We start from the raw sequence: 16,739 nt of genomic DNA on the forward strand, positions 1-16,739 counted from the left end.
TTAATCCCAGCACTCGGGAGGCAGAGGCAGGTGGATTTCTGAGTTCGAGGCCAGCCTGGTCTACAACGCGAGTTCCAGGACAGCCAGGGCTATACAGAGAAACCCTGTCTCAAAAAACAAAACAAAACAAAACAAAACAAAACAAAACAAAACAAAACAAAACAAAACAAAACAAAACAAAAAGAAGGGGAGCACGGGAGAGACCACTGCTAAAGCCCACAGTCAGGCTGGGATTATCAGTTTTAAAAGCATATTTGCAAACAGGGTGTCTGTTGGAGTCCACCAAAAGACCCTCACTCACAAAGACCACAGAGACTGAGATCACTGCAAACCACAAGAGCTTTTTTTTAATGGTCCAGCGCGCTGCCCCACCCTACCCCCCAGCACACAGGCAAGAAGAAAGACCCTGAACGAACAAAAAAACACACGTTTTATACCTTGTAAAGTACAGATTTAGGCAACAGGGATAGCTTGTTTATTCTAATTGGTGTAGCAAGTAACCCTTTCAGGCATTGGTTGGTGTGCATAGGGTACCTAGCTTTGGCCTAGTCCCTCACTCTGCCTGCCCTTATGGTTATTCTCAGCATTGTTTAGTTGGCAAGTTTCCTTATCTGGCTCTGAGCTTGCCCTGCTAGTATAGAAAGTCCCTTTAAAGGGGGAAGGGGCTGGGTGGTCTTGAATTTATTTTGGATTCTATACCTCCTTTCTCTCAGTTTCTCACTGGCTGTCATATGATAATTGGGTGACTGACTTTATCTACCCCTGGTAGATTTATTACCTCGGAAATAAAATTGAAATTTCAGCCACTCAGAAGAAAAGTTCTATTTCATATTTGATTTAATATTTGCTCGTTTTCTTTTTGTCTATTTGAAGAAAGACTTTAGGAGTATGTTTGAGCAGTTACTGAAGTCAATATTAAAACAGTAGCTATAAATGCAAAACGTCTTAATTATGGAACTGAAACTGTGTTCATGAACTTAGGAGACAATCATCTCTGATTAGATTTTCTAAGAAGAGTTTTAAGATAAGTAAACAGTATCATGCTTGGACTGTGTATCTTTCTTTCACTTCCTCTTTTCTAACGTTGCTTAACACTGTTGCTGAGGACCCTGTGCTGTTACTGCTCTGAAAAGTCAATCATCTTCAGGTGCAGGGATGCTCAGCAACATTTAGCCGCCCAGAGGAAGCTTCAGTGAAATGTGGAAGAGGCCCGCCACCTTGTGGACAGAGTGCACACATATGCAAATTCACAGCGGCTCTCAACAACGCAGTAGTCAGTAATAACGTTTTATGTTCATTAAATATTTTTCAGTGTAGAGAAGTATAGATGTCCTATAAAGACTCCCATTTAGATCTTACAAAAATAAATCAAAATTGATTTTTAATAGATAATTTATACTTTTTTAATGAAAATTGATGTGTTTTCACCAACACCTAGTAAATGCATGTGGATAAAAATAATGAAATGTTCTCAAAAAGAGATAAGCAGAATAACAATTTCAGTAGATTCTAAAAATAGCCACTAGAAATTACTGTCATTGTACCTTCATATTTGCTGTACATTTTCCACAGAGTGTTGGTGTGATGATTTTGTTATTTGAAGAATTGCATGCGTATAGATACGCCTCCACACTAATCTGCAATTCCTTACAAGTGAAGAAAGGGGCTGCTATAATGAGTTATAACATTGAGGTCGTAACTCCTATTAAATTTTAAATATTGTTTTTCCTCTTAAATAACAAATGGAATTATTTAAAGTAAACAAAGGTAAGTAGGCTCAATGAAACTTCCCTGAAAACTCAGCTCCTATTCGACATTCCTGGTTGACACAAAGACTCCGTAGTTCACAGGGCTCCTTCTTCCATTTCATCAGTGAAGTATTTGGATGAGTATTCAGTGAATAAAAGTTAAACTGCATTGAAGGTACCTATAAATGACCCACAGTCTATATATACTATCTGTTTTTCTGAAAATTTTGAATACTTTTACCACAATTAAAATGCAATATTGTCATTTTTATCAACCCACAATTCCACAGGATCTTAACATTTTATTTCTTACAGATTGAGGTTAAATCCACGTAAAATCTTTTCTAGATTAGTCAATATTGTTTTTGTTTGTTTGTTTGTTTGTTTGTTGTTGTTGTTGTTGTTTTTAAAGATGGAACCTGAATATCTGTGGCTAGTATTTAAGAAAAAAAATACATGCTATTTTCATTTTTGTTAAAGTGTATGTATGTATACTTAAGCTATGGTCTTTTTAAAGCTATATTCTTATTCATATATACACACATACATTCATACATAAAAGCTTATATTGTCTTGTTATTTAATATGTAAGCCCTATTTTTGCATTTTGATAGAATTGAACATCTTAAATTATTGGAATATATTTAAGATATAAAATAAGTAAATATCTTTTTTGTAGTATACTACAATATGCCTTATCACTTAGCACAAGACAGTGATAGCTCAAAAAAAAAAAAAAGAAAGAAAAGAAAAGAAGAGAAAAGAAAAGAAAAAGAAAACAATCAACCCCCCCAAATACTTTCCAAATTGACAAGTGAAACATTACTTTAGTCACTCTGCATTATGTTATGTATCTCATGGAGGTTGCCAGATTGTTTTTCCCAGTATTGACTTTTTGATACAGATTACTTATCATGTAGCCAAGTATGACCTTGACCTCCTGACTCTACTCTTTCTACTCTGACTGCTTCCTCATTGCAGTGTTGAAAAGTCTGGCCAACATGAGCTCTGCAAGCTCTTAGCTTACTTCTCTTATTACCTGAACACAATAAGACAGCTGACATGTATTTGTCATTTGCCTGATTGTGACACATACTAACAGTTTCACAGAAGCCTTTAAAGGTTTAAAGATTTAATTGTTGATCCTCTGTGATAACATCCATGACTCTGCTTGGGTAGGTGTATACTGAGAGTAGCAATATCAGAGCACATCCATTCAAGCCTCACACAGGTAAGAAGTGGTGGACCAGGTTTCAAAATCAGATGTTTTGAGTATCAGCAGTGCTTCAATGCTCTCCTGAAACAGGTCCCTGGTCTCCACCCCAACCCCCTCAGTTCTTAGGTTCTGAGAAGGAAACCAGAGATTTGCATCTGTTTGGCAAGCTCTCTCTCACTGAGCTGCATCCAGGTCTGAGGAATGCTTTTAAGATCTGCATCCTTCCTATGCATCCTGTGCATAAAAAAATCCCTACATTAACTCCATTTTACAGATGATAAAAGAGTAACTGACATGTTGTCCATCTCAATTGTTAAAAGTTTGAAAGAGGTGTGCTGAGAGTTTGAGAATGGCTTCCCAGGATTACATGCCAACTCTCCATGGACCCTACTATTCAGAGTAAACCTGCTTGTGCCCAGGGAAACTATGACTCCCCACAGCCCAAAGCAAAGCTCGTCCTTTGGGCACACCCTATCCTAGTTAGCCTGGTGTGTCATAGAGAATAATGTAGTATTTTTTTCTATTTACAAAATGTAGTTTTAGTTCAAGTACTAATATGTTATAGATTTCCTTTATAGCCATGGTGTTGGTTTTGTATAGGACCTATACAATGTGTGAGTGTGTGTGTCTCATATATATATATATATATATATATATATATATATATATATATATATATTTCATTCATTATGCAGATTATTACTTAAGGTAAGTGATGGCAATTCTCATTGCTTAAAGTTAAAACATTGGGATAAAATTTATTGACATTTCTGTATTTATTGTGTTCTCAATAAAAGTTCAACATGTAATAAATGATAAAAACATGTTGATTAATAGTTCTCCAATCAAGAAGCATTAGGAAAATAAAATCACACCATTACTAGACACATCCATCTCAGCATTCTTCACAGCACCCTCTTACATTCCTTCATAGCCAAGGTAAAATGCTCATCAGATTCATAAATTTAAATTTTTTAAACTTAACTCATAATATAGCAATGATGATATCCACAAGACATTATGGAAGACCAAGAAATAGCCAAGTATCTTAAAGTCATTATTTACTTGCTAGATAACTATAAGCCAGAACATTTTACCAATAACATCTTACACACACATACACACATTGTGAAGTCACTCTAATCTATGTGCAAAAAATGCCTTCATAGGTTGTGTACAAATTGTGTAATGGACCGTTGCCATAAAGCCATTACAGTTTGCTACAGAAACTTAAATATAGTTCCATTTAAAAAGGAAAACTTTTGCAACAATATAACAGATCATTAATTTTTACATTATGGCAGATTTACATACCTCATAATAACTCACCAGTCTTATATAAAAATTATTAATAATTAGAAAGAATTATGCATAGTAATTTCAAAATGACTGCCACAGAATCTCAGCTTTCTTCCAGATGACAATCCATGTATTTTAAACATTATACAAGGAATCTAGAGAATACCCAAACTGTGGGAAGTAAATACTGTTTATTAGGAAGGCCCAAGCAGAGAGCAGGTGGAGCCACTTGCTCTGAATTGGCTGTGTTGGCTGTGGCTCAGTCTCCTCTCTCTCTCTCTCTCTCTCTCTCTCTCTCTCTCTCTCTCTCTCTCTCTCTCTCTCTCTCTCTCTCTCTCTCTCTGTGTGTGTGTGTGTGTAAGGATGAGCAGAATATGCATCTTCATATATTTTGAGGTGGTTGAAGATTAATTTCCTTTTGTTTCTGGATTTCTATAGCTTTTAGTTTACATTGAAAAGTGTTGTGGGGTTTTGTTTAATATATTTTCTATCAGTGGTATTTGTCAGACATATTTTTAATATAACCACTTTTATTAGTACTTTTGTACAGTAAATATGCACTTATGCATGTAGAATTTCAGTGTAGTGCATAGCATATGCCCAGGGAAATTTAATAAACTTGGCTGAATTGCATATCCTGATGAAGGTGGAGACATTGTATCCTTCCAATAATCTGAGCCTACAGTGGAGTGCCAGTCACCTGGGTTAATGATTATTGTGGCAACTTTTTTGAGAAATAAGTAACATTTGAATCGTTGAATGCATGTCCCAATTGAATTTCAATGAAGAACATTGAATATGACGTTCTTTCCTTGTCATTTTCTTTCTCTCCTCTCCCTGATTTTTGTCCTTTAGCTCCCTGTGAAGGCAACACATTCTTCTGCCACAGTAACATGTGTATTAACAACACGCTAGTCTGCAATGGGCTCCAGAACTGTGTATATCCATGGGATGAAAATCATTGTAAAGGTAATGAACTTAGAGATACGGAGTGGGAAGGAATTATATCTGTATAAGTCTTTTTAAAAAATCAGATGATGTGTGTTTTTCATGTGTCTTAATGTCAGTTTGCAAAGTCTCCATGTCTGGAGATTTACTCATTTAGACAGTGGACTCTGCACACATTCTAGAACACTAAAGATACCTCATGAGAACTTGCAAAGCCAATGGGAGAAAACAGTGGTAGTCATGGAGACCCTCACTTCTCTATGATTCCATCATACCTTCTTCCATTTCTTCTCATCTGCTTCATTTATTCAAGATCTGTCCAATTCATCTTTTACACGTGCTCTAGAAATAAAATATTTAGAAAGGTCATTTCTGTTTTCAATTGAAGCCACTTCTATTTTGTTAACTAAATAACTTTTTCCTCTCCCATGAAATAGTTCTTGGAGTCCTTCCTCTGTGCACAGCCGGCAATCAATGTACTGGTTATTTAAATAAGGCTTGTTGACTGGGTTATGCTCCATTTTAGTTACATAAACACATCCATTATTAAGACTGAGAGTTAAACCCTGTTCAAAGGAAGATAAACAAAGATCCATTTCCCAGTTAAGTTTTAGGATTGGCTATCAAAATACTTTCTGCAAAGAGAAGCAGAGAAACCCTGTCCAGTACCCACTGAACCCCTAAGTCAGTAAGAAAAGTTTGTCTAATGGAAATTATTTTGATATTGAGTGGTCGTCATGATTTCTGTCTGAAGAACCACATGGGAATAAATAGGAAATTAAATATTTTCTGACTATTCTCACACCTTAGTGAACATGAGTAGCCATCAACATCAGTTTGTTGGATAGGAGAGTAAATGCGACAGAAATAAAAGAGTAATCAAGAAAAGATGATGAAAAATTCATTATAATAACACACCACCTTTACTCTAGAGAGTTCAACCATCTTTGAAATCTTAATTTTCTAGTGATTTCAGAACTTACTTTTATGATCAGTAGCGATTTGTTATGATTGGTTTTATGGCTTAGCATACACTATACCACAAAAGAAGGTTCTGAGTGCATAACTTCTGATAATAGGCAGCTGATTTTATATCTATATATCTGATAGGTTCATATAGCATTGTGTAAGTCTTCTAATTCCATTGGCTCCTCTGTATCTTCTGCAGGACTCAAAGACAATATTACAGTTTTCTTCATCATGTAATATTACATGGCTTGATCTTTCTATATTTATAAACCTTCCATTTCATGTGGTTTTGAACCCATGAGTTTTTGAATTGTTAAATATCCCCCCCCTAAATTACCTTCTTTATCATCATAAGTTAATCTAAATGTTTAGTAACATACTTTTGTCCTAAAATATATTTAGTTGCATTTAACTTTCTTTGACTAATATTTTACTTCTGTAAAAACTCCTTATACCATGTATATAGGAAATGTTTGCTATAATCAATGAATAATTGAATATTAATTTTCATTCACTCTAATAGTCTCTGTATTCGTTAGGTTATTTAATGTACCCATATGTAATGATATTCACACATGTCAGTTTTTGTTTCTATATGTTTCATATGTCTTTTCATTGTTTTCTCCTTTTATAAGGTATATTTCACTTAGTAGATATGTTGTGTTGTGTATTTTTGGGTGTTTTTCAATACTTTCTTGATTTACTTTTACTGTAGTAGCTTAAAGTTTTTTTTTTTTGTCTTTTGTTTTTTAAGGTTTATTTGTTTGTTTTGTGTAAGTACACTGTCACTGTCTTCAGATACACCAGAAGAGGGCATCGAATCCCATTATAGATGGTCGTGAGCCACCATGTGGTTGGTGGAGATTGAACTCAAGACCTCTGGAAGAGCAGTCAGTGCTCTTAACCACTGAGCCATCTCTCCAGCCCCTTAAGGGTTTTTCCTACACATCTTATCTTTCATGGTTTAGGCTGAAAATTCTAATGAAATGTAGAGCTTCTCCTGTATATATCACTATTCTACACTCTTCTTTTCTCATCATTTTCTACATTATTTTTTATATCATAAAACCTCAGCAACTCATCAAAATAATTGGACTTTGTATCATTCTTCTTTCAGGGTGGAAACAGAGTAAGGACAGTCTATATTAATATAATTTTCTTTAAACACATTTTGGTTATTTTTTCTGTATTGATTAATTATATTTAGAGGTTTTTTTTCTTAACATTGTGTTCTTCTTTTGTTATATACAATGGTTTATGTCTCTTCCATGTCTCTATGGTCTTTTATCATATATGTCCATTTGCTATCCACTAATAGGAAAATTTCCATATTGTCATTACACCAGTATTTTAGTGCTCAATTTTTTATGATAATTTTATTTGGGAAAATATGGAGATGCTCTGCTGTGATTTTTGTCTTGAATTATTCTTTGTATCAGAATGCTGTGTGTCCTATAACTTCAGTTTTACCTGTTGAGCAGAAATAGAGAGAAAAACAGGCCTATCTATTCATTAACGGTTCAGTATTTTAGAGGTCCTCTTAGGACTAAGAAAATAAAACAAATCATAGTTCAGTAAATTACCACAACACTCATAAACATTGTGTTATAAGTCTTAAATAAATTTGTGCATGAATATATTATATGAACATACATATATAAATATGCACACATGTTCGTTTTCAAAGTAGGGATGTGAGCAATGGAATGGTTACTTTTAAGGATGGAAAATAGAGCCATGTGAAAACAGAATCTTAATTTTGAAGAATTGTTTTGTGATAATTTAAGGCTGGGAAAAATTTATGCTCAGCCTATTTTGCTTTAAAGTTTTGAATTTGCATTTTGAAGGTGATATTAACACATGGTGGGTTGTTTCTCCTCTTGTCTGTCTGTTGTTTTCACTCTCTCCTACCTACAGAAAAGAGGAAAACCAGCCTGCTGGATCAGCTGACCAACACCAGTGGGACGGTCATTGGCGTGACTTCCTGCATTGTGATCATCCTTATTATCGTTTCTGTCATTGTACAGATCAAACAGCCTCGTAAAAAATACGTCCAAAGGAAGTCAGACTTTGACCAGACCGTTTTCCAGGAGGTGTTTGAGCCTCCCCACTATGAGTTATGTACGCTCAGAGGAACTGGAGCAACAGCTGACTTTGCAGACGTGGCAGAAGACTTTGAAAATTACCATAAACTGAGGAGATCATCTTCCAAATGCATCCATGACCATCACTGTGGATCCCAACTGTCCAGCGCGAAAGGCAGTCGCAGTAACCTCAGCACAAGGGACGCTTCCATTTTGGCAGAGATACCCACACAGCCAGTCAAGCCCCTCATCCCACCCGTGAACAGAAGGAACATCCTGGTCATGAAACACAACTACTCACAAGATGCCGCCGATGCTTGTGACATCGACGAGATTGAGGAGGTGCCCACCACGAGCCACAGGCTATCCAGACATGAAAAATCTGTCCAGCGGTCAGTATCCATAGATATTTAAATGATGGCAACTGTAACTGAAGACGAATATGCTGCTACGGCATTGAGTTCTAGTCTGTCTTCATGCTCACTTGCCCTGTGAATGATAGTGTGCTAGTCAGCTTTTTATATTTTTCACATGAGCATGAAATATACACGTGTGCGATGACACATGTACACACAGACCAAAGATTTTTATTTCTGTATATGTGAAAACTATTTCTACACAAACAGGGCACCTCATTTATGATAAAGATTTAGGCAACCAATCTGACTTCACAGTCATAGTTGTTGCTCTTATTAATATTTATATATTTTAAGACATAAAATAATTTTCTGAAACTGTTGTGTTACCAAGATAGATATATTATCTTATTGGACATTTTCAATTCAAAATATTTTTCAATAAAGTCTATTTCTTTTGCTAAGAAAGTAAAAGTATATTTTTCCATATAATATAATATTTATATTACAAATTATATTTTATAACATTGAATGCTAAAATACTGAAAATTTATATTTAAATACAGAAATCAGGAGAGACATTTTCATTCATTTTTCATTTATACATATATAAAATATTGTGTTTAAATTATAACATTCCTAAAATGAGTATAAATATTTGGACAGAAAAATTTGAAATTAATAATGTATTTTTAACCTCCAAAACATATCAAGTTGAGTTATGCTGTGTTTGCATGTTTTCTATACTTTACCTAATTATATAGATATAGAGATTTTATTCATAAATTACAAAATATCTAGTTTGATTTAATATATTTTGCATGCTGTTGTAATATCATTGTTCTTGTTGTTTTATTAATTTTAGGAGTGTTTGTTAAGAAAATATATGTATTTATATTTTGTGCAAATATTACTTTGTTGAATGAAATAGCCATAACATTCCAGGTTCTGCCTCATTGGGTCTCTAAGCAAACATGAATCTGAATACAACACAACTAGGGTCTAAAACGAAAATTCAAGGTAAGCAAACGCCCTTGGCTCCTTCTTCCCTTGTTATATTCTATCTTGCTCTGTTTCACTGTAATTGTCTCATAGTATTTCAGGGCATGTGGTTTGTGTTCATTATTTCATAAGCTACCTATCTCATGGCATTTCATATTTAGAAGTATAATGGGTGCAATGGTAACGGAGTGACTATTCTTAGGATAGATGGCATAACAACAAATTTTAATATTCTTCCATTGCAAATTTTTCAACAACAGAATTAGCTAATACTCACATTGTAAGATAAAGATGATAAAAGCAACGTTTCCTCAAAAACTAGTGCAAGATACCTATGTTTTCCAATAATCCAATATAAGAATATTCACTCTTAATGAAACTAAAGCATTAGAGTGGCAATTATTGATATAATTTGACTATAATCTATTTGACTTGCAACACCAAGTCTTTGGTAATATTCATACAATTTATGTGGCTTTTATTTTTGCATGAACAATTAGCATATCTCACTAAAATGAAATGTGGCATGTTGATCAAATTTTATTTCATAAAATATTAAAGAATGTTTTATTCTTTAAAACCTCATAACCTTCAGCTGTCCACATGTGCATCTATGTGTCATGAAATATCACACCAGTTTTACATCTTCTCTTAGTTGTCTGTGTTTATTTTACCCTAATTCATCTACAATTAAATTTGCTTCACAGCTAATCTCCTCAAAACTTGTCAAGCTTACCAACTGTTCTTGAATTAGAACATATTCCATGCTCAGTATGACCTTAATAAGTTGGTGTGTTTGTTGCATTTTTTTCCCACTGGGAGAAAATGTTTTAACTGTGCTTTATTTTCAGAGAAGAACTATTTATACAAACATGGGGACTGTGAAAAGAAAATTCCGTAGTGAATTGTGAAAAGTGGACATATTTCTAAATTCATTCCACTGCCTTTATCCAAACTTAAGAGTTACAGACATGTGTTATTCCTTCGGCAAGACTCCCTGCTGCTGCACAATGATGTGTCCATTTCCTAATTTGGTTGCTGATCACCAAGTGCTCCTTAGGTTTTAAATACATTCTGAGATTTACGGAAACTTGAAGAAGAAATTAGTTCCTGATTGAGACTACCCCAGCTTTATGTTTACTGTCGTTTTCACGTTATTTATATGTTGTTTACGTGTCTTTGTTACATGATTGTACTTATGTGATCTGTGGGAAAAGAAAAAAAACCCCACAACTTTGGGTGAACCTTGTGTTACATGTCCATTGTTTTCATTATATAGACTGCTTGAAAATAGTGCATTCCTGCGTGATTTTGAGCAAGCTTCAGTGAAAAATGCTAAAGTGGATCATGAAAACACCATCTAGAGGCTCAATGGACTGTACACACCTGTTGTTTTATTATAATTAAATTCAGTAAAACATAATGAGTAAAATCTAGATTGCAATAAGACAAATCTCTCTCTCCCCCTCTCTGTCATTACCTTTGTCTCCCCCTTATTGTTTCTATGTACCCCTGCTTTCCTTTTTGGTTTTTACCAAGGGAAGATACCGAGTTTCACACATGGCTTTTTGAAATCAGGTATTTTACCATTCAAACTCTACAACAGAATTTTGTTTGATTAAGCACTTAGCAATATGACTGAACTGACAGTTTGAGAAAATACCCTGCATGTCAGTACTGGATATTTAGGTTGGAAAAAAAAATGCCCTCTTTCTTAGACACATTGTAAAAAGCATGCATTCTCAAATACTGCTGTTACTGTTCCATTTCTTTGTGTCATATGCTTGCTACTTGTAACTTTTATATAAATATATATAAAATGTATAATAATTTCCTAATTTGAGTTAAGAGAATTGTTTCTTCTACTGTGATAGAAAGCAGAGTTACATAAGTACATGACTTGTTACTTTCAACACTCTCCACTCTCTAGGTTACAGGACGCCATTTGATACTGAGGCTTACTTCCCTACATATTTGATTATTAACATCTTACAAGTATCTTCTTTTATATTAAAAGTCTTTCTAAGTCATTCCTTAAAAGTCATAGACCATTTTATGCCTGAACTGTGCCATTCTGAGTTACTTCTTACCCATACACACCTATACCTGAATGCTTAATGGTTGCAGTAAGATTCATACAGAAAAACGAAAACCCTTATAGCACACAGAAGTTCTGCTGAATTATATGCATCCTCATAAACACTAAATGGATACCTTTTTAAATAAAAAAATTGTACTCCTAGACAATTAAATTTAAAGTTACAATTACACTAAACCCGCTTACTACTTTCAAAATAGCCAAATTCTCAATAATAAAACCAGGAACTTCAAATAGCAAAGAAATCTGGTCTAAGACAACAGCTGGAGAAGCATTTACAATCTAAATGCTTTAGATATTTTAAATCCAAATTCCTGTCATATGGCCCTAATAGGAGGCCAATCCAGTATATATTACAGTATAAATAAAAGAAAACATCAACAACAAGTAAACAGAGATAAAGTAAATTGTAATATAAAACACTAACTAAAAAATACAGCAATTCTTGAATATTGGAAACATTGTCAAGGTACTTTGTGGAGTACTTGCAGCACACGGACAGGAGTACTCGGTGGCCAACCTGTAATCACAGCTATATGAAGGCAGAGAAGGGCAAACCATTTAACTAAATGAGCTGAAAGAGAGAAGCCTGAACTCACCAAGAGCCCCTTCCTTAGCAAACAGTGAAAACTGAGTGAAGACGATGCTTAGTGTGGACTTCTGGCCTACACACACACACGCGCTCGCACACACACACACACACACACACGTATGCACACAAACACTACACATATGCTCATAAAAAGAAAATAGCATACAAAGGATCATTCTTTGAGTTAATTTCACAAAATTTCCCAGAAGAAAATGTACTGACATAATGAATATTATCTTTCTTTAGCATGATACTTTACACATATCTTGATAAAAATTCACCTTTACCCATTGTGCTAGACAAATTATTTGTTACCACATATAATGTTGTGCCCATTAATTAAAAGTTCACACTCCAGATTATCATTCAACTTAGTTCTACTATTTTGGGTTATGTCATCTCTTTAGGGGTCCTCATTGGACATTATTAACTTTGAATGAACAATCTCAAAGACTTGATATATGTGTCCCTGTGTGTTTCATTACACAACAATGAAGACAACTAAATTGAGTAGATACATCACCATGCACCTGTCATGTAGATTTACAGCTTTTTACAATTTTTTACAGATCTATAAAATCCTGCAAATCCACTTATTCTATGCTTAAAAGTATTTATGCTTCAAACCCACTAAATGGATACCTTCTTTTTTGACATCAAACTGAATTAAGTATAAATTTAAGGATGGATGACTCACATGTATTTGATTATGATTACTCTATGGGAAAAATAATCCCTTTTAGAAGATGTATATCCTTATGGATGATGATCAATCAACTTACAGATATTGAATTGTCGATAGGGGAGATGCTAGGATCACTGTCCAGAGTCCTTGAGGCCTGTGATTGTCCCTATTATAGATGCTATCTTGTAATCCAGATGTGATAGTCAAGAAAAGGTTTCAATTATATTTTGGAACTCCCTACAGGTGCCTTCATAAAGTCTAATATTGAGATTTTTGACATTAAAAATAAATGTTAACTACATCAGACTTTTTTGGTTTAATATCAACCTTTGGACAATCTTTAAAAAAATGTGTAACACTTGTAGTAGAAAGAAGTGTTCAAAACCATCAAACACGTTTATCAATTAATATTTTATTCACAAAGTGAATTCAAATAAACTAGCATAAGAACTATATTGATTCAATGAGCTCCTTTTAAATACATCACTATGTAAATTTGTTGATTCATTCTTTAGAATCTTGGTGGTATCCCATGTTACATGAAATACCCACATCAGCCTGAGTTTAGCTTTGTAATTCTGTCCAAGGGCAGTGCAGTTGCTCAACACAAGGTTTATGTTCTGATGTCTAATTCTTGATTTTTTTCTGTACCTGTTTTTATAAACATGAATATTTTATGCATTATTTCACAAAATAGACCTAATATTTGATTTGCCATAACTCAATTTAGTCATGTAATTAAAATGTGCAGTAAGCATAACTGGAGATCAATGTCACAAGGTCCTTAGAGGAGAGTCAGCCCTGTCCTAGAGGTGCGGATTCTTTTACCTACTTTTTGCCCTATTGAGAATACTTAAGAGCATTGAGTAGATCCACAATTCTGCCTCCCAACATTTTAAGTTTGTTCTTCTGCATTATGTGAATATTCTCTTAAGCTTTGCATTAGCTTCCTCTGTATTCCCCAAAGGAAGTCAAGATTTTCTTACAATACAGGTTTTGCTTCTTTTATTATTATATCAAGAATGGATTTTCTTGGACTAAAAGTATTGAAATAAGTTGGATAATATTGTTCTGAGTCTTATCACCTTTGAGTAGCAACAACAAACTGCATCATTTTTTGATAGTTAAATAAATGATACTATCCAGTTTGAATGATAGTAATTCTCAATTCTGTAGGGAAGTGAAATAAATAAACAATATAAAATTCATCTGAATCCTAAATGGATATGATAGATACTGTAAGGTTTTTCATCTAATGAGCACAAGGGTTAGTTGCTATGCATACATTCCTCCATTAAACAATATTTATCAGTGCTTGATGAGATAGATGTAGACAAAATATCATCAAGTAGTTAAAAGAATATGATAAATGGAACTTGAGTTAATTAGTTGTTCCTTATTTCTTTAGTTAACATTCCTTATATTCCCTTTAAAAGATTGGAGAAAGAAAACTACATACCAATTTTTTCTTTCTTAAAAAATGTGTTTTTAATCATGTATACAACTCAATAATCCCAAAGCAACTTTTAATTTAGAATTGTAACTATTCATCTTGTAATGAATTTAGATTTTTCTAGAATTTAACTAAATGATATTATTTGAGTAAACCCAAAAGATTTCATGAAACAAAGGAAAGAAATAAGTAAGAAATGTCAGGAACACAATTTAGGACTTGCCCCTGGGTATCAAACTGTGTGCTTTCTGTTGTTTTCCTAAGGAGGGACATGCTTTTCTCTAACATCCCTTCATTTCCTTATGTCAGGAAACAAATGCAAAAGCAAGCTTCATCAAGCTTCTGTCATTTGCTTGGAGCACTTAGAGAAGTTCTGTATTCATGTGAACCAGCATGAGCATACCGTCGATTGCTTTTCTCTTTGGGAATCATTACAATTGTGCAGCCAGCACATTCTTTGTCCCTATCATCTTTCTCTCTTCAACTGCTGAGCCATGCTATTTTCCAGCAATTAATTGAAAAATTGTTTGGGGGTGTCTCTTGCTACTCACCAATACTCAAACAAAAATTACATCTGACCAGGACATATGATGTGTAAGTTATTTAAAATAAAATTATTCCTTTTGTATCACATTATTAAATTTGTATTCTTTATTCACTTTCCCTAGAGTTAAAACTTATATAAATATTGCTAGATTTTTTTGGGGGGGGAGGAGGGAGTGTCTGTGCAATCTGTATATCAAAACCTCTTCTTCAGCACATTTGAAATAAAGGATAATGGTAGAGACTGGTGAAGGAACAGTGCTTAGAACTATAGAAGGAAAACACTTCCACTCACAATATTTTTTACCATGTTACCTATCTCAAAGCACTAATTAGATTTCCCTGGGTCCCGCTTATCTGTTGAACACAAAATATAATTGACTATTAAACAAATAAAATAGACATGATATGGTATACTCAACATGTGAGAAGTTGAAATATGATAATAGCATTTTCTTAGGAGAACCAGATGAGCCCTATAAAGTGTAGGCTTCCTAAGAAGACAGTGAAAGAGACCATTGCCAACATGTGCAAGGAAATATTTGTGTTTAGAGTAATTAGGTCATACACAGACTTGAGGACAATTACTTGATTTGGATGGAAAGTAATGAAGGGTTACAGAAAATATGGTTCCAACAGTAGACAGAGTTGGTGGTGTGTTTCTGGGAATACTAGGTGCTTAGCCCAGAGTTTGCATTTTGTTCAAAAAATAAACTTAGTGCATTTTGGGATGGTGCGAATGGAGACTTCTCTGAAGACCATATGTTTATTAAGTGGGGTACAGAATAACACATACTGAATTCAATTAATATGATGGATAATAGGACGTTAAAGGTAACAGATGGTTGGAGGGACTGGAGTATGTCTTGCCATCCTATTTATTTTCTACAATATGTTAATTCCATGGTTATGGTTAATGAGGAAACATACTGAGGGTCACATGACAAAGTCCATGCTCAGAGATTTATGTTAAATCTTTACGTTGAACAACAAAAAAATGTGATTCTTTGAATGAAACTACTGCAAACAGTGTATACTATTAGCTTTTGTGCAGTCAAGGAAAGTGAACTGGTTTATAACTTTTATAAGACTCTGTAAGTGGTGAGTTCATTTCTTATACCAAGCTGACTACTACAGTGTTTTCCACCAATGTGCAAATATAACTCTGTTAATTAGTGTACTTACTTCATCAAGAGAAGATGAAACATATCCATATTGCCCCATAATTTTGTGTTTACTCATCTGTAAAATGTGTATCATAAAAGCTTTTTTTCACATGAAAGTGTCAAGACCAAATGATCATGCACTGGAAGATATTTTTTATATTCTATGATGCATTGTAAAAATAAATCACTTTCTCAAGTTGTGTGTAAATTTTATTTCCTAATTGACATGATGCCTACACATCTATAAAAGACAGCAGGAAAAGATATCCGCTTCTCATGCCTGGATAAAACATGTGACTTTCAGAAGCCATTGAATCTGACATCCTGTGGATGCCATTTCCTCCAGGAAAACTTTCTTTGCACCTTCATATCAAATGCTGTTCATCACTTGTGTGAGCAGCAGTGGAACTGGGGCTCTTAAGTAACCCCAATGATGTAATTGTCAATTTGTTCACAAACCTAAACATAGAAAGGGGAGTTCTATTTTCAACTATTGTTCCGCGTATGTCCAGACAGTTAGGGAGGTAAGTATAGTCTCGTGACCATATTTATGACATCATAATGTTGTACACTGCTGTTG

General features: G+C 34.2%; 1 protein-coding gene across 1 annotated transcript in view; it reads left to right on the forward strand.

The window, feature by feature from the left end:
- Nucleotides 1-16,337, forward strand: part of Neto1 (neuropilin and tolloid like 1) — a 123,648-nt gene extending 107,311 nt beyond the window's left edge. The window contains exons 9-12 of the mRNA XM_029472116.2: nucleotides 5,119-5,232; nucleotides 8,098-8,656; nucleotides 9,566-9,640; nucleotides 10,474-16,337. Coding sequence (XP_029327976.1) covers nucleotides 5,119-5,232; nucleotides 8,098-8,656; nucleotides 9,566-9,626 — 734 coding nt within the window. The 3' untranslated portion in view covers nucleotides 9,627-9,640; nucleotides 10,474-16,337. The remainder of the gene's footprint in view (nucleotides 1-5,118; nucleotides 5,233-8,097; nucleotides 8,657-9,565; nucleotides 9,641-10,473) is intronic.
- Nucleotides 16,338-16,739: the final 402 nt, after the last annotated feature.

The sequence above is a fragment of the Mus caroli genome, unplaced genomic scaffold, assembly GCF_978045245.1.
Source record: "Mus caroli unplaced genomic scaffold, Mus_caroli_1 scaffold_19, whole genome shotgun sequence".
NCBI lineage: Eukaryota > Metazoa > Chordata > Mammalia > Rodentia > Muridae > Mus > Mus caroli.